The following is a 19,270-nucleotide window of genomic DNA, read 5'->3' as shown; positions in this document are numbered from 1 at the left end:
CTGATAAGACCAAATGTCTCATTCAGGTCTAGAGTAAGTCCTGTTACCTAAGATGACTTGTATGTTATCTGTGAGATTAATTCATGTGTGTACAGGTGTTACTGTACCTGTGTGTCACCTGCCCCTCCCGCGCTGGTCTCTCCATTCTCTGTAAGATCTTCTACCAACACGGAGGGGAAAACGCCCACCCGCCCGTTCAGCTCCCCCTCCCAGAAGCCGTCATCTGTCTGAGTGTCACGGCTCAACAAGCGGATCACAGCTCCCTCGGAAAAGGAGAGTTCCTCATCCGCCTGACCCTCGTAATCATAAAGTGCACGCACGTACACCACTGCAGAGAGAAAGGACAATAGAGAGAGAGGGAGAAAAAACAATTATAAGTATACCGTCGGAACAATTATTCTCAGGGAAATGCAGTTTCTTGTCTGCAGGGCCCTTACTGTTATTAAGAAAATGGTATACACCGCTGGAGAGCAGAAGATATACAAACAGCAGTGGATTTGCTCATGAGCCTGGTCTAACTATTCAGGCACAGCAGATACAAAGTAATAAAAAGAAAAACGGATGAAGAGTAAGAGCACAGTAGGAGAAGATAAGGTTTTAAATAAGGCAGGTAAAGAAGCATGCAAAGACTAAAAAATAACATAAAATAAAGAGTTTTATAGAGCAAAAGTTACAACCACCCAGTTTCCTCTCCTTGTTTTTGTTGTCAGTGAAATGGTGCTTGACCAATAAAGCTCGATTAATGCAGGTTTCTGGCTGTATGAAATAATTAAGTTATGCATCGTTTGCATTGATGACCAGATAGGTACGGCCTGTACAAGTAACTCCAGCTCCTTTTTTAAGGCTGTCTTGAATTTCAGCTCAAACTTTATGTCTACCAGTTTAATTTACTTTTAAATGAACTTGTGAATACAACCCACAGGGCTGCAGAAATAAAACAGCAAAAGTTAACAGGTAACAGTCAGGTTAATGCTCCGCTCTTGTTCTCTTTTTGTTCTCTTTGAATATGAGACAGGATTTTTACAGAAGGCACTGGTTCTAGTTCATTGACATGCAGTACTGTGATTTATTAAAAGTGCAAACATACATGGAAATACAATATTTGGTCTTTGAAAAACCTCTGGAAAGCCTGAATAACTATTGCTCAAGACCACTTTAAAAATGATCTCCTTGGATGCAAAATATAAAGAAATGAAGCATTGCTCAAGACCCTTGTAGAGTATTGTAAATGAACTGAAATGATTAGGGTCAAGGGTGTTTATTTAGAGCATCCCAGCAAGGTTCAGTGGGCAACCCCTACATTTCCCCTTTCCAATAATACCCTGCTTAGTGTACTCAGTGTACTCTACAGAAGCAGTAAAGAGAAAAATGCCTCAGTTAGTGGCCCACAATAACCTCATTATGGGTGAAAACTCATTTACACGGGTACAACTAGAATTAACCTCTTTCCTTTAACTACTGCCATGAAGTTTAATTAATCCTTCACAGCAACTGTGCTTACAGGGTTACTTACTATTTGTGTCTCCGTTTATGCAGCCCGAGTGCAGCTCTGGCTCTGTTGAGTTAGACGAAGTGTGTGACCGAGCATCGAGCGTAGCCAGAGACTGGAGCATGCTCAGCAGACTGTTGGAGGTCGGGAACTGCAGGTATTTCTCTGGGACATAGCCCACCTGACCTGCCTTATTGCGTGCCTGAGAAACAAACAAATAAACAACAACAACAAAAGAAGCCCCAAAAATCATGTCAGTACAAATTATTCAACTGGCAAAAAAAATGCGATACACATCTACAGCACTTGACTGCGATCGGGTACCTTAACCCAGTCCTCCATGTCTCCGTCCTCAATGACCTCCAACATCTCCTGTTCATCGATAGTTAACTCATCTGGTTGGGAGGCCTGAGGAAGAGACACAGCGGGAGTTAAAGAAAGAAAAACAGAGAAAGTGGGAAGGAGAGTAGGAGAGTATGAAAGGAGGAAAGGTCAGCAGATGTGAAAGGACAGAAAAAGGGAGTAGCCAGACCTTATAGGCAAGGCAAGGCAAGTTTATTTGTATAGCACAATCCAACAACAAGGTGATTCAAAGTGCTTTACAGAGACATTAGAAACAAAAACAAATAAAAAGTATGATTTAAAATTGATTAAAACAAGCAAACAAACAAACTAACTAATTAACAGACAAACAAACAAAACAGTATATAAAATCAAAACAGATAAAATCAGAAATAGATAAAATCAGTAGTTAAAATGTTAGTTTTGAAATTTAAGCTTAAAAGTGTGGATTTGGTGTTTTATTCAAATGCAGCTGAGAACAGGTGAGTCTTCAACCTGGATTTAAATAAACCGAGTGTTTCAGCTGATCTGAGGCTTTCTGGGAGTTTGTTCCAGATATAAGGAGCATAAAAGCTGAATGCAGCTTCTCCGTGTCTGGTTCTGACTCTGGGAACTGATAAAAGACCGGATCCAGATGACCTGAGGGATCTGGAAGGTTCATACTGGGTCAGGAGGTCACTGATGTATTTTGGTCCTAAACCATTCAGAGCTTTATAAGAGATAAGATAAGATAAGATAAGATAAGATAAGATAAGATAAGATAAGATAAGATAAGATAGAACTTTATTAATCCCTCGGGTGGGTTCCTCTGGGAAATTCGACTTCCAAAAAAAGCACAGCAACGACCGAAGTTACAGTTACAGAATTGTTATATATATATATATACACACACACACACACACACACACACACACACACACACACACACACACACACACACATATAAATACAGAGACAAATATAAATAAAATATACAAAGGGGATAAATAGAATAAATAGGAATAAAAAATAAAAATACAAGTGAATTGCACATTTCAAGTATTGAGTCTATTGCACTGTTGACTATTTACAAAAAGTATTGCACAAGGTATTGTACAGTGAGGTGAAGAGGCACTACAGCTTAGTTGTTCCCCCCTCCTTTGTCCTCCTGTTTCCCCTCCCTCTCCCCTCCAGAGAGGAGTTAAACAGTCTGATGGCGTGTGGGACAAAGGAGTTTTTAAGTCTGTTAGTTCTTGTCTTGGGGAGAAGCAACCTGTCACTGAACAGACTCTTCTGATTGTTTATGGCCGTGTGCAGAGGATGCCTGGCATTGTTCATAATGTCCAGCAGTTTCTTTAATGTCCTTTTCTCTGCCACTGTCACCAGAGTGTCCAGCTTCATGCCGACCACAGAGCTAGCCCTCCTGATCAGTTTCTCCAGCCTGGATGAGTCCTTCTTTGCTGTGCTGCTCCCCCAGCACACCACAGCATAGAAAAGTACTCCAGCAACCACCGACTGGTAAAGCATCCTCAGGAGCTTCCTGCAGATGTTAAAAGACCTCAGCCTCCTGAGGAAGTACAGTCGGCTTTGGGCTTTTTTATACAGGTGCTCTGTGTTGCATGACCAGTCCAGTTTATTGTCCCACAGCCCGAGGTACTTGTACTTGTTGACCACCTCCACCTCCTCCCCCTCTATCTGAACCGGCAGTGGACCTTCTCTGGACCTCCCGAAGTCCACAACCAGTTCCTTAGTCTTTGAGGTGTTGAGTTGCAGGTGGTTTGTGTGACTCCATGCGACAAAGTTCCTCACCAGACTTCTGTACTCCTCTTCCTGATCATCCCAGACCAGCATCAGCATCAGAACTTTAAAGTCTATCCTCTGACGGACAGGCAGGCAGTGTAAAGACCTCAGAGCTGGACTGATGTGGTCCACTTTTTTGGTCTTAGTGAGGACTCGAGCAGCAGAGTTCTGAATGAGCTGTAGTTGTCTGACTGATTTTTTAGGTAGACCTGTAAAGATGCTGTTACAGTAATCAAGCCTACTAAAGATGAATGCATGGACTAGTTTTTCCAGGTCCTGTTGGGACATCAGATCTTTTATCCTTGATATATTCTTGAGGTGATAGTAAGCTGACTTTGTTATTGTCTTAATGTGTTTTTCTAAGTTTAGGTCTGCATCCATCACTACACCCAAATTTCTCGCCTGGTTTGTGGTTTTTAGGTGTAGAGATTGAAGTTCTCTGGTGACCTGTAATCGTTTTTCTTTGGCGCCAAAGACTATTACTTCAGTTTTGTTTTTGTTTAGCTGGAGAAAATTGTGGCACAACTAGTCATTAATTTCCTCAATGCATTTACCAAGAGCCTGTACAGGGCCTCAGGCTCCTGGTGACATTGTGATATATATTTGTGTGTCATCTGCATAGCTGTGATAGTTTATTTTGTTGTTCTTTATAATCTGTGCCAGTGGGAGCATGTAAATGTTAAACAGAGGGGGTCCCAAGATGGAACCTTGGGGAACTCCACATGTGATGCTTGTCTGCTCAGATGTGAAGTTACCTATTGATACAAAGTATTTCCTGTTTTCTAAGTATGTTTTGAACCAGTTTAGTACAGTTCCTGAAAGACCTGCCCAGTTCTCCAGTCGTTTGAGTAATATGTTGTGGTCAACTGTATCAAATGCTGCACTGAGATCCAGTAAAACTAAGACTGACATTTTTCCACTGTCTGTATTCAGACATATGTCATTAAACACTTTGGTCAGAGCAGTTTCAGTGCTGTGGTTCTGTCTAAAACCTAACTGGAAGGCATCGTAGCAGTTATTCTGTTTTAAGAAGTAATTGAGCTGTTGAGAAACTGCTTTTTCAATGATCTTACTTAAAAATGGGAGATTTGAAATCGGCCTGTAGTTGTTCATTTGTGTCTTGTCAAGATTGTCCTTTTTCAGTATAGGTTTTATTACAGCAGTTTTTAGTGGTTCCGGAAACACACCTGACATTAAGGAAAAGTTGACGATCTGTAACAGGTCTGACTCTAAAGTCTTTGAGACCTTTTTGAAAAAACTTGTTGGCAGGACATCTAAACAGCAGGAGGAGGAGTTCAGTTGACCTAAGATGTCCTCCATATAACCAAACACTTCTCTATTAATGATTAGTTAATGAGGTATTTAAATGGCATACATATGTCAACAATAATACTGTGTGCTGCAGGTGTTTCCTTTCTAGTAGGCAGATATTTGATGCTGTGTGCATGCAGGTGTGTGTCACCCTGTAACTGTGTGCATGCTGCTTCACACCTTGTATGAATACAGGACTTTGCAGGTTAGCGGGTAGTTGCGGAGGGTCCCCGAAGGGCTGGAGCTGCTGTCGTCAAAAACCTCCATATTCTCCTCACACTCTTCACCCTCTTCACGCTCCAGGTCCACTGTGCCCTTTAACACACAAACAGATCCACAATGAAAACCTCTGATAAGTACAAGGACAAACAAGAAAAGCTCCACTCACCTTTAAAGTTAATGATTAAAACACACGCCTATATTCAAGAGCAAAAACACAACAACAGCTGTTTAAATGCAAAACATTTAACATATTTTACATGATACCAGATGGTAAAATGCTCAGTATATTTATATTTTCTTTGATGTTTAGCTAAATTATTAATGTAAACCAGTTAAAAAAAGTCAAAGTGCTCACAACTCCTGCTGTCCAAGTGATGCCTAGTTAGGTATACTGTTATCTGTTTATTTCTACTGCTTCAAACTAACCTTGCAGCTCCCCAGCTGTGTTATGATCCCAGCTTCTCTTCTCACTTTCTACTATGCGTCCGATAACCAGCTGCGAGACTATGTCTTGTCTATTCGCCACCTGTAGTATTTTTCCATCTGTACAGATAGTTCCTTACCTTTCTATCGCTCCTTCCTGTCTGAGTTTCTCTATCCTGCTCAGTGTGTGTAATGTAGCTTTTTTGACACAGGTGTACCAGGACTAATGTTTCAAATGAGCCAGCCACTCCCTCGTTTGTTCCATGTGAATTTCACTGGCTTACAGGGAAGTCATGTGATACAGCTGGTAGAAAGATCTATCACAGACAGAAGGCTGACCTGACCAGTAACAATAGATGGGGAGAGAAAATAGCGTGTGTGTGTGTGTGTGTGTGTGTGTGTGTGTGTGTGTGTGTGTGTGTGTGTGTGTGTGTGTGTGTGTGTGTGTGTGTTCTCAGTTCATTGTGTTTAGTCATCAGATTTCTGTTGACACAGTAAACTCTATAACGGTGCACAACAAAACATGTATGTCTTTAGTACTTTAGTTAATCTCCAGAGTTTGACATATGATTCTGTAATAAAAAAGACACTGTTATCAAAACTATCTGAAGGAATGGGTAAGAAAATAGGGAATTGCCCATGTTGGCTAGCCTATGTTGGAAAAACACACACTGTGGTATGTTTTTGCACCTTGACATGGGTGTGTCATTAACACTATTTGCTTTAGGAGGAAGGCTTTCTGTTTTTACCCACTTGGTAACACGTTACCAAAGGCTTTTAATATGTTTTATTTTTAACCGCCTAAGACCCGAACTCTTCCACAGCATGCATTTTTAATTTCTTTTTGATATTTGGACTGATTGGGACCCGATGAATGTAAAAACAAAGAATTACCAGATTTTTTTTTACCTGATTTTTGTTTCTAAGAAAAATGAGAGCCACATATGAGGATATTCGTTTAACATTTCAATAGAACAGTAGCAGTATAATGTCCTCGTAAGTGGATATCAGGCCCTTGTAGAGCAAAATTGAGTATTTTGGTCTAAATAACCAAAATTTTGTGATGTCCACATATGTGGACGCCAAGTCCTAGGAGGTTAAAGCTCTTGTATTGAATTTGTATCAAGTGTAATTTGGTCTTTAAAGTCTTGTATTTTGTATCAAGAGCCTAAACACATTTGTACACACGTCATTTATTTTTGCTGTACAAAGAGACTGGATCTAATGCTCTGATATTAATCTGTACTGGAAAATTGTCATCCAATTAATTTCAGGAAATGGCTGCTAAGTATTTTAGATAATGTCACTCCTACATTTTTTTTCCTGGATCTGAGGATGCATGGCTGCTGCAATTTTGAGGTGTTTTTGGTCATTTTTCCTGTTGACCTGCTGACCTGAGCTGACCTCAGGGAGATGATGATGAATCAAAAAATTGCTTGTGTTAAAAAATAATGTATAGACCTCTCTTCCTCCTTTTTTTGTTTTCCTGATTGTGAGCATACTTTTTACCTAGAAGAAATATAAACATGGACTTACGTTTGTGCTTCTTTAAAACTGTTACCTGCATAATAAAAACATTACATTTGCCGTGATGCTGTATATTGTTCAGCCATGATTTCTAAAATAAATAGAATAACAGTAGCATTTACCATATGAATAAGTACTGACTATAATTAGCTTGGTAAAAACACAGTAATAGTTAAACTGACAGGACTGGCCTTAATTTTTGTTGTTTTGTCCTGCTAACGCATGAAAAAGTGAGATCTGAGGAACATCAGTTTTGTTAAAATGAATCTTGAGGGGCACATAAATGTGCACACCAACATTCATGGCAATCCATTCAGCAGTTTGGATACAGTTCCCTAAAAACCACGCCATCCTAAGTGATGTGCTGCCGTGAAGATGACTTCGTTTTTAGGAAAACGTGTTACAGGATAAGATAAACTGAGTGTGAGTGTGTTTCACCTAAACATCAGGACACAGTCCTGTGATCCTTTCAATAGTTACTGACATGTCTGAACCACATAAAATAAACACTGCTGCGGTCTGTTAGTAATTGATAAGTGTCCATGTTAAATAATAAACCCCTGATGTAACACATCATTTACCACTACTACCTGGACAAGGGTAATTTCATTGTAAAGAGAAGGTGATTTCAAGCACAGCCATGTAGAACCTACGGCGTGGAGGCTTCAGTCAGGGCCACATTTCTTTAGTGGCTGCTTGTTTGTTGGTTCACATTAAGCTTATCCTCTTTGTTGATTTAAGAATACGCTGCTTAGCCCAGAGACCAGTTCCTTTTAATCCCTGAAGTAAAGGCCAGTATGTATTCCAGTAATAACCCTATAAAGTACCACAAAATATACATCTCAGTATATGTACCAATACAGCGGAGACAGGCCAGTGCAAGATTTTACTGTTCCTGGAGGTAATAACTGCAAAAGTGTTATTGTAATGAAGGCAGTTGCTGTCTGAGAGGCCTGAGGTTTTTAAGGCTTGCAGTATTTCATTCAGATTAATAAACCTGAGTGGGATGAAGAAACGGCCGAGGAGAGAGCCTGCTCCCTACTTTCATTGTGTTTCTGTCACGTCCTGTGCAGATTATTACTCGCACTACATCAATCCTTTGTTCTTTCTTTGTTATCGGTCACTTCTGACTTTTCCTTCCCTTCTCATACTGTCTCTTTTTCTTGCACCCTGTTAATAACAATGTCCCAGCTTTCTTTGCTGCTGTCAGTCTCCCCAGGCTCTCCAAATAAAATCTATGTCAGATGAACTGCTGTCATATGCCTGAATACTCAATGTGCCTCCTGGTCTGTTCTTTTAATGACATCTAAACCACACTGAGTTTTCAGCAAACGCCTACAACAGACAAATCTTGTAAATAGGACAAGAGAAGTTTTAAAATGCCATCAAAAGAAGATAAATATTGTTCAAAATTTTAACCCTCCTGACTGTTTTTAGTATAAAATATTTTGAGACATACACTCACTGGACACTATTAAGCACATCTTTCTTGTGGCTTTGACCCCTTTTGCCTTTATAACTGCTTTAATTCTTCATTGCATACATTCAACAAGGTGATTCCAGCACCTTGTTGAATTAATCAGAGATTTGGGTCCATATTGACATGATGGCATCACACAGTTGACACAGTTTTGTCCGCCACGGCATATCTGTGGCATTTAAATGATGCTCAGTTGGTACTAAAGGGATCAGGTGACAAGAAAATATCTCCCACACCATCACAAGCAGCCAGCAGGGATTCATGCTTTTATGCTGTGTGCTGTGTGACCAAATACTATCCAAACGCTGCAGCAGAAATGCGGTCTTCTGCTGCTACAGCCAATCTGCTTTAAAGCACGATGTATGTTTAGAGATGCTCTTCTGCATACCTTGACTGTAATGACTGATCATCTGAGTTTGTGTTCATCTTCACCCACAGAACTGACCCCTTCTAGACATTTTCTACTTTTTAGACTCTGTAGATAGAGATGGTTATGTGTCCCAGTAGATCAGCAGCTTCTGAAAAGCTTACACCACATTCACTTAAATCAGCCTCCTTCCTCATTCTGATGCTCAGTTAGTCAGCAGGTCATCTTAACCATATCTACATGCAGAAATTAGTTGATGCCATGTGATTGGCTCATTACAAATTGGATTTGACCTGCAGGTTTGTGCACCGTGATCAAATCTTGAGGAGACTCAAGGTGTGGGGACCATTTTGTCTGAGCAAACATGCCACACCTTATATCTCTTACAGTATAAAATCACATTACAGCAAGTTATTGGCTGTTTTCACCCCCACCTTTCTCACCTCCAATGCCTCTGCTCTGACATGACTTTCTCCTCATCTCTGCTCTTCTCCTTCACCTCATACCCCTCCTCTTCTTCTTCTTTTTCTTTTTTTTTTTTTTTTACAGCCAATTAACTTTTCTCATTCTTCAGTATTTGTCTCTCTGCTGCTGCTTCTTTCACCCTTTAACTGCACAAATGCCTCTTTCATTCTTTTTCCATTTAGCTCATCTCTCTCTCCATTTTCTCTCTTTCTTAAGTTCAGTGTCTCTCTCTGTCTCTCTCTCTCTCTCTTTCTCTCTAGTGTTAGCTGCAAGCTGCAATATCACATGAGCAGAATGTCAAGTGCTTCCAATAAAGCAGACTGGCTATGTTTAGTCTTGTTGACAGACAGACACACGTCTCCTCACAAAGCCCTATGTGGGATCACTCTACTAGTGATTGGCACACTTGCCTCCCTGTAAAGCTAATGCAGAGAAGACAACTCACATACAAATGCACAAACATAATTACGCAGAAATATCCCTACACAAAAGAACACAGCATGTAAGGCTGAATTACAGCCAGTGTATAGTTTATATATGGCACTTTGATACTTCATAATAAAATACCTCTGTGATAAAAGCTGTATTTCTAAAGTGTCTAATATTTTTAGGGTGGAGTTCTGCACAGAGCATGAAAAACTTGGGACCCATTAGCACATTCATACAGTTTGCGCACACTTTCACAAACATGATGAGATGATACACAAAAGACGTCCTATCTGTCTACTTTGTCATTAAAGCTAAGAGCTGTGAAATAAAGTTAAGAGAGAACTACATCAGTATTCCACTGAGGAAGTGGGGCGTTTTAAGAGTCTTTAACTGGTGTGATAGATGATTAGGCAGCAGGGCCAAGGTCAATTATTTATCAATTTACATCTTTCAGAAAGTAATCTGTCAGGAGAGCTACTCTGGTTGGGAGATTTTCACGGATAATGAAACCTTAAAGAATGAGCAGCCATGAGCCCGTGTGTTAAAAGTTTAGCATTTCATTTTTGAATGTGCTGAATTGAGTGCCGTGCTTGTGTAGTGAATTTGAAGAATTTACTGAGAGACAGTTGGGAAATCAAAAGATCATATACAGCTTACTGATGTGAGGGTGTTCATTTTAGTGGGTACAGCAGGCCAGTGTCAATGCAATAAACACAGTTACAAAAAAGTGTGCAAAAGTCTTGAGCCATTTCTTTATATTTTGCTTACAAGGAGCGAGAAATTCTTGTAACGTTTTAAAGTGCTCTTTAGCTATAGTTCTCCAGGCTTTCAAACACCTTAAAATAGTAATAAGGTGATTCCCAAAGAGCTATTAGCTAAAAGCTTGGCATAACTCAGCATGGCGTGCAGTGTGTCCTTAAAAAAATTGAGCAAACTGGACAGGTAGAAGACAAGAGAACAAGTGGCATGTGTAAGAGAAACCTATCTACAGCAGATGAACAGCATCTGAAAGTTGTGTCCTTATGAAACAGGAAAGCTCCTTGGACAGCAGGAGCTGAGAGATGCAGCTGACCCTTTAGCTGATCCATTCAGAAATGCTCTCGGTAGAAGGGGTGGATGTCAAGAAGCACTTCTTAATGAAAGGAAACTGGGATAAAAGACTGAGGTACTTCAAATTACACGAGAACTCGACTGAAAATCAGTGGCAACTGGTCTGATGGAGTAATGAATCCAAATTTCAAATTTCAGGTCCAAATTGTTGATGGAGATTAAAAAAAAAAAGGTTCAACAGTGGGTGTCTACAGCCATCTGTAAAACATGGTGAAGGCTCTGTCATGGTTTGCATTTCAGCAAGTGGTGAACATAGAAAAGACAGATAGTGATCCACCATGTACACCACTTTGAAACTGTCTGATTGTCAGTGGCTTCACACTTCAGCATGATAATGATCTCAAACACACTGCTAATATAGTGAGATACATACATGAAAAGAAAAACACACAATGCAACACATCAGTTGTGGACTGATCTCCCCAGAAACCAGACCTCTAGTTAGCACTAGACTTAATCAGCTCCTACATATGATTACATCCACTTTAAAAAGCCTAAGACTCCAACAGCCAAAGCACTAAACATCCAGTAGGTGGGCACATTCATCTTTGTCATATAGTTTGTTATTTACCCTGTAGGTGTAGGAATTGCATTTTCTAGCCAAGTGAGAACAGATATTGCAGGCTGGTAGTAACATTAGGACCCATGTTTTGTTTAAAACTACTTTTAAATATATACATTTTAAATATTTTGTCCAAATTTTGTCCAGTGGTAGACAAGTTTAATTGTTCTGGCTTGGCAAAAAATAGCTGCAATGCAGATGTAGTGAGGGGCTGTGTCTCACCGACAGTGAGGGGTCGTGGGAAGTGTAGCTGGCCCAACGTTCATTCTCCAGCTCCTCCATCACCTACAGCATGCACGGAGAGAGTCAGGGGTTTATACACATATTGCAAACAGGCAGACACATACACACAAAATATACAAACAACAACAAAAAAAAGTGCTCAAAGATATGACTGCAAACACAACCATACGCATATCAAATAAATCTTCACACAGGTCAGGGACATACACATGAGCACACAGCATACCTGCATGCTTTCCCAACACTCACTGACAATACACACCTGGTTCATGGCGCTCTTTAGCCAGGTATCCACGGCAACCCCAACTTGGCGTAGAAGGTCCAGCCGAGCTTCAGCTTTCAACTTTATTGTCTTTGGAGAGCAAAGAGGTTAAGATTGTTAAAGAAGCACATGTACCAAGGCTGCAAAGTCCAATATCAATCTTTAAAAGAAAGGATGATATAAAACACTATACAAATGACTGGTTATTAGCAAACATGCTAATAATGCTCCAACTACCTACATAAACGATGGGATTACTAAAATGCAAGGTCCTAAAGAAAAAGATGGAAATTACAATGAAGCTGTATGTTAGAGGAAACATAAGGAGCCATTTCTACTCATGTCACAGCTTTCATTTTGACATCTTGACAGCTGCACGAGTTCTGTTCAATGCAAACTGAATTTTCACCCCAAAATGTTTAAAAACTGGGTCACACAGTCTCCTAAGCAACAAATCATCAAAACTTGCTGCACTCTAATGAGACTAGATGATGATGCTATATCCACCAGTAGAGGAACCCCTGAGATATACATTGAAGCTCTCTCGCATCAGCTCGCTCTTATCTCTAATCCTGTCTCCTTTTCCTTCTGTCTCTCATTGTTTTCATCAATTTCCTCTTTCATTACCTGCTTCTTTCCTTTCTCACCAGTGCTGACAGAGCAGACTGATAGCTGATAGCTCCATCCCACAGAGGCACGGAGTAAGACAGAAAGACACGCCGTCAAGACAGACTCCCACACTTTGATCAATAAAGGCCTGAGCCACTTCATGGGCCTCAGTTTTTCCCTTCCGTTAGCAGCACCTAACAAACACCAGCCTTGGCTGTTGCTACTGAACCATAAACATACCAGACTAAGATGGGGACAAATAATGGCCATTACACTGCTAGCAACTGTTCCTTAAGGAAAGCTGCAGCACTAAATCATTAATGTAAGTCAATATGAAGCACAGCCAATGGTGTGAGTGCAAATCACATGTGGATAGAGTGCACACAGTCAGGCAGACAGAGCATCTATAATCAATACTAGCAAAACTGAAAGAAATAGAAAAATAGATGGAGGATAGATAGATAGAAAACTCGCAGGGAAAACCAGGACATCAGTAGCTTAGCAGATCATCTGGATTACCATCCATCACAATAAAAAGCCCATAAAAGTCCATAAAATGACAAATGTCACCTTGACCTTGAGCACAATTTGGGTGGAGACTCGGCTGATCATTGTGTGCAAGTTGCACTAAAGTCTGATCAATACCTGAGGAGAAGCAGCGATTTTTGTGAATTGTGGATGAACAGACAGACACCTCGCCGTGACATGAGCTCATTAGTACTCTGGCCAGCAGAACTGAACATCAGGAGTCCAGCTGTAAATCAATTATTGATTTATGATTGAATTATTAAGGATTCTGGGTTCACGTCTTGTACAAAGACCTCTACGGAAGTCAAACTGTGTTATACAAAAGGTACTACAAACAAGCATTTAAACACATAACAGCAGCTATGCTGATAAAAGCAATAATGTGGTATGTGAGCTCCTTGTGATAGACAAACAGCAAAGAAGAGTTATTTAAACTATAAAAGGCACAGGGGGACCACTGCAATCACTCCCTATATGTACTATAAGTTTTCACAGTGCATTCTGTCATCATCTCAGCAAACCAACTGGTCTGGGTTGGTTTGCTGAGACTCATGGCTATGTCTATGCCCTATTTATTCAATTGTGCTCACATGTCAATACACATAGTGTAGAAAAATATGAGCAGATCCACTCAGTCAACTTTCCAACTCTTGTTAGTTTTGCTTGCTTGTAGTGAAATACTTTTGAGAGCACAACCTACTCCCTGCTCTGATGTTGTGAGTCAACAAGGCCAGATTGTCTAGTGGAGGCAGTTTGAGAACAGCCTCCGACAGCTACGTATGGAAACAGCCCCTTGCCTCAGCTGTTCTCACTCCCACCCCCTCTGAGAGCTTCTTATAAATAGGAAAGCAGCAAAAATGCCCATAATCGTTTATTTTAAATAAAGGAATTTTAGATTTTGGTTTAAACTTGTACTTCAAAGCATAAAAGAGCTGGTAGGTTTAAAATTTAGGATTTTCCATTAAGAGAAATTGGAGAAAATCTTAATCTGATTAGCTTCAGTCCGAATGACCTGCACACAGTATGTATCTCCTACAGCATATGCAATACAACTGCCATGTGCCTCTCTCTGACAAATTAATGAGATCAAAAGTGTTCCCTTCATCCCAGTGCTGTGTTTTCTCCTGATATCTGATCTTGGGAACATGTTGTTTTATTAATTAGCTTCAGCAGCACATTACAGGCTAGCCTGGGGCATACTATATCATTTATAAAAGAATATATAACGCATTTAATTGTATATTTTGACCATCTTCACTTGTCTTTTATCATAGCAAGAATCACTCATATCACTTAGTTATGCTGTTAAGCCTTGTTATGGTAATAACTGTCAAGCAGTTTCAGAGAAAGACACAAACAGGCTCATCTGTAGAGCACAGAATACATAACTCTTCCCTTTCTGTCAGTATTTACTGATTCCACTTTAGAAAAATTGGATATCTGTGGAGACTGAACGGTGCAAACTATAACAAAACACTGAAAAATAAATACAGCACTATAAAAAGTGTGAGGCGTTTCATTTTGTATAGTTTTTTGTGACCATCATAGAAACAAACAAACAAAAAAACTCGGCCTTGCTTTTTCCAATCATGTCCACACAGCTAAAATGCATAATCCTGTCAATATAAACCTCCCAGCCTCCCTTGGCTTTTTAACATATTTAATTAAAGATTTGGCTAAAACCGTGGGCCAACAAATTTACATATATGGTTTTTGCTTCATGTTTGTGATAAAAAAAATGCTCATAGAAAACTGTAAAACAACAAAAAAAACAGGAAACTTGCTGACATTTTCAGCCTTTACATTAAAATTAGAAGCAGCTATAATGTTTTATCTCAAATTCACAACTTCTATTTTCGACACAGTTTCACCTGCAGTTTTATATTCAATAAGCATTCCAACAGTTGTTGTTTTAACTGTAAACACTGGCTTTAAACCACAGCTTTAACTACAGTAAATAATAACAGTCTTGATTACTGACTGATTGTAATCGTGCAAGCTTAAGCAGGCATACCAGATAGTCTGCTTGTTATGATATGACGTAGAGACTGCTTAGCCAGAAAAACACAAATTCCTCAGAAATGCAGCACTTAAATATTTAAGGGAACAACTTATCATCACAAAAAAACTTAAGTTACTAAGCTAATGACATTTAGACGTGCAAGACGCTGCCCAGGATGCCCCTGCATAGATTTCACTTAGTGGAACGCCTCATGTGGCCATAACCCTGGTACACTGACAACTAACATCTGAAGGGACAGGTGCACCTGTTACTTCGTACACCCGTTTTACTGTGTCAACAACTCAGTGGGAAAATCCCTGCTTGGACAGAGCTTTTCCCGTGTTCTTCCTATTATAACTAATAAAGAACTGCTCTGAGTGCCTAAAGTTCTGTGTTTCCCTAATCTATAGACACAAAAAATCCACTGCATCCTCCACTCTGATCTAAGGGGGGAGGGTCGCACGCCTGAAGTTCTATGGCTTCATTAGTATGGCTGGATGTCAAGATCTTGGGTAGAACAGCCACATTTGGCCACAGCATTACTTCAGAGCCATCAAGTTTCCAGCATAAAGTACAGGTTTGAAAGAGAGTACATGGAGCTCGCTAACTGTTGCAGCTGCTAAAAGAAAAACACTTTTTAATAACTTCTCCATCATGGATATACCTGCGTAACAGGTGACCTGCCCAGGTCCTGCAAGACCAATGCCAGGTCCCATGCTGCAAGCCATTTCCCTCTAGGGGGCAGCAAACTCTTGGCACCATGCGGAAACTGCATTACCCAAAAATGCGTGCTAAGGGACCAACTCTTGATATGGTCATCATGGTTTACCCATACTGCTACCAGATGAACCCTCAGATGGCCAGGCTTCAAAGGTTGCTGTAAGCATCTCTAGCAGCTTCAGGCATATTTGAACAGCCACTCTTACCCTGAGCTGAAAGGACTCAAGCAGAGCCTGAATTCCAGTCCCTCTCGAGTTGACCGTCCCATCATGGATGCAGAATCTAGAGACAACTTGTTGAAGTTGGTCTGCTGTGTTGGACGTAGGGAGCTTTTGTCCCAAATGACCAACATCCCCCCAAGGCCTCGAGGTGGTAAACTGGATTGTTACCTGTTCACCCTTGTTGCACGATGAGGCACAAATCCAAAGATCAAGGTAAGGTATTATCATTATACCTGACAGACTTAATAATCTCAGGGCTGAACTCATGCGGCTTGTAAGGTGAGGGAGAGGTTTAAGGGGGTAAACTGATACACCAGTCCCCGAAAGACGAAACACAGAAATCACACACAAATGACATCTGTATACCTGGTTGCACTACTGGCTGCTGAAAAGGGTGTGGCCCTGAAGCGAAACAACAGCCTGTAACCCTGAGAAGTTGTTTTCAAAACCCATGTATCCTGTGAATTAACTGCTCAGTAGTCCAGCTGCTGTTGCAAAAGTCTGCCTAGTGTTTGTTGTGTTGGCTGTCGAGGGGGGATAAGGGGTTGTCTTAGTGTTGCCTCTCTAGCACACCTGTTGTCACTCACCTGCACCAGTTTATGCTTCCTATCCTGACACACTGATATGAAGTAGGAAGTCTAACCGACTTCCTGTTATACTGTGATGACCAAGTGTTCCCTTAATATTTTTGGGTAGTGTAACTAATGTATAGGCCTGGCTTGGCTTTGTGATTGATATTGCTACTGGAAAAGGCTTGATGGAAGGAAGATGGAGCTAATTCACAGATAATACAGATAATGCTCCCATCAATAATACAAAAAATACAGCTAATGTTCCCATCAAACCTACATAATGTCTTTTGCCCTGCTTTCACTCCCTTTATAAATCTGTGATAAGAGGTCTGTGATAAAGCCATTAGTATCAAAGAGCTCATAAAATATTCACCATCTTAGTCAAGGTAATGCTGGTCTAGAAGAGAAATTAAAGGGAAGCACGAGAGAAAGACAGAGGATGAAGCACAGAAAAAAAGGTGACGTGGACACATGTTTGCACTTTGCTATGAAAAGATTCTCTAATTATTTTGAGGGAAGTGAGATCACAAGCTACTGATAGCTGCTAAATTATTCGAATGCATGACGACAAAGCAAATGTTTCTTAACTTGACAGCAGAGGGTGCCAAATATGCAAAAGCCTGATAACAAAGGTAGTGTGGAGCCAAAGAGGAAGTTAGATAGAGAATGAGCCAAATGCAATGAAGCTGAAAAGCAGAATGAATAGAAATATAGACTTCTGGGAGCGAACAGAGAGGATTAGTCTGAGAAGGATAGCGCACGGTGCAGTGATCTCTGTGGGAATCGATGCGCAATCAATAAGTATCTGGCTAGGGTGTGTAGAGGGAAAAGAGTGGGAGGATGGAAACAGAAAGAGGTACATGTGGATTGAAAGCCTGAGGAGAAAGTGGTCAAAGAAACAATAAAAATATGTGATCATCTGACCTTGTATCAACATTTTCATTATAATATAATAAAACAATCTAAAACATTACAGCTGTTTTTAACCTACAATGCGTTATACCTGCATGTAGTAACAGTGGGATATTAAGAGAAATGTAACTGTAAGCTATGACATACATCAAGGATGTAATTAATTAGTTTTTTCAGATTTGTGTAGGTGAATAACATAAATGATCTGTCACATCTTATGTTGGCAAAAGTGTGACGATAACTCGTGGGCCATGCTTGTTAAAATATACCCTGCTACGTCAAAGAGGGTGTGCAGAGTGAGAGCATACGGCCAATTTCACTCTTCATTCAATTCAAAATACATCGGCCCAAAGAGTGGGCAGCACTTCAACTCGTTTACAACGATATGCAACATTAAGTACTTCTATGTAAATGTGTACCACAGATTTCATGGTGTTTCAGAACAACAAACATTAGCCATTCATTAGAGACCTATTAAAACAATGAAAAATAAGCTTCCCGTACACAACAGTAATAACACAGAAAATAACATCTGCTTATTTTTGATATCAATATCGCATCACAGATTTTTTCCTTCTCTTTTTTCTTACTTCTATAAAAATAAATCTCATGTTGCTATCCAAGGCAGACTCTCTTGGAAACGTTTTTTTCCTGTTCGTTCCTTTATGTGTCAGCATTAGTGCACATACTGCAAAACGTTCTGTGACAGGCCGCTCCATAATAAGTACTCAAATAAATTCACGCTGTATTTCCAAAGTTTGTGTTCTGAACATTTGTTGGAAAAGGATCATCTATTCATCTGTTCTCTGTATCCTTGTAGCTCCATGCGGCGCCCAGGTTTTGACAGGATAGAACAACTGACACGCTACATTCACCCACATTTTGGTGTTTTCACTTCACCTGACCTTGCGTGCCTTTAGACTACGAGATGAAAATAAAGCACTGGGAAAGAGAGCTACATGAAGATGGGAACAAAGTGCAAACACCATACGCACAGGGTTATATTTAAACACAGACCCTGAGACAGCAGTAAACGTTGACGATCTGAGTCACACACCTCGGCTTTGCGCATGTTTTCTTTGGTGTCTTCGATCTTCATCTCCAGATCTAATCTTCCCTGCTCTGTGGGAGGCAAGCCGTGGCTCTCACACTCCTCCAGAGACTGACAACAACACACACAAACAGAGAGCGTGATTAGAACAGGAATGTGCGTGCACTTTAAAATTAACCTGATTAAGATTCACATGTTGTCACGGTTCTGGGTCCGTTGGACCCAGTAGTTTGAGTTTTATTATGTTTTAGTTTGCATCAGGGATTGTTTTCTTGTTCTCTTGTAGTGTTGATGATGATGATGTTTATTATTTGAGTTTCATGTTTCTGTCACGGCTCACCTCACTCGCCGTGACAGTACGGACCAGCCAGATATGGATCCAGCGGCATTCACCCCACCCACGGAGCTTCGGGACCTCATCACGAACTCCGCTTCACAAATAATCAACCTGTGGCTAGAGCATGAGGGAGAAGCATTCCTCCACGTTCTGGAAGCCAGACTGCAACAGCTGCTCACGGATTATCCCTGGCTATTGGACTCACTACACCCACTCGCGCAAGACTTCATCCTTCACGAACTTCACCTACACCCACCAGCCGCTATCGCTTCCCAACCCAGCCGGACGCCGGAGGTTTTGCCCGGCC

The 19,270-nt window shown here is 40.6% G+C and overlaps 1 protein-coding gene across 2 annotated transcripts in view; it reads right to left on the bottom strand.

The window, feature by feature from the left end:
- The window catches only part of fchsd2 (FCH and double SH3 domains 2), an 80,328-nt gene that overhangs the window by 4,078 nt on the left and 56,980 nt on the right, over positions 1-19,270 (bottom strand). For both annotated transcript variants that reach the window (XM_086261413.1, XM_086261414.1), the window contains 7 exons: positions 18,633-18,737; positions 12,012-12,101; positions 11,729-11,791; positions 5,102-5,236; positions 1,814-1,897; positions 1,514-1,691; positions 108-328 (listed from right to left, as the gene is read on the bottom strand). In XM_086261413.1, the coding sequence (XP_086117539.1) occupies positions 108-328; positions 1,514-1,691; positions 1,814-1,897; positions 5,102-5,236; positions 11,729-11,791; positions 12,012-12,101; positions 18,633-18,737 (876 nt within the window). The remainder of the gene's footprint in view (positions 1-107; positions 329-1,513; positions 1,692-1,813; positions 1,898-5,101; positions 5,237-11,728; positions 11,792-12,011; positions 12,102-18,632; positions 18,738-19,270) is intronic.

The sequence above is a fragment of the Aulonocara sp. 'chitande type north' Nkhata Bay genome, linkage group LG14, assembly GCF_057382095.1.
Source record: "Aulonocara sp. 'chitande type north' Nkhata Bay isolate Kocher_YH1m ecotype deep benthic linkage group LG14, A_spYH_male_GT1.1, whole genome shotgun sequence".
NCBI lineage: Eukaryota > Metazoa > Chordata > Actinopteri > Cichliformes > Cichlidae > Aulonocara > Aulonocara sp. 'chitande type north' Nkhata Bay.
This window is presented reverse-complemented; position numbering and strand designations above follow the sequence as displayed.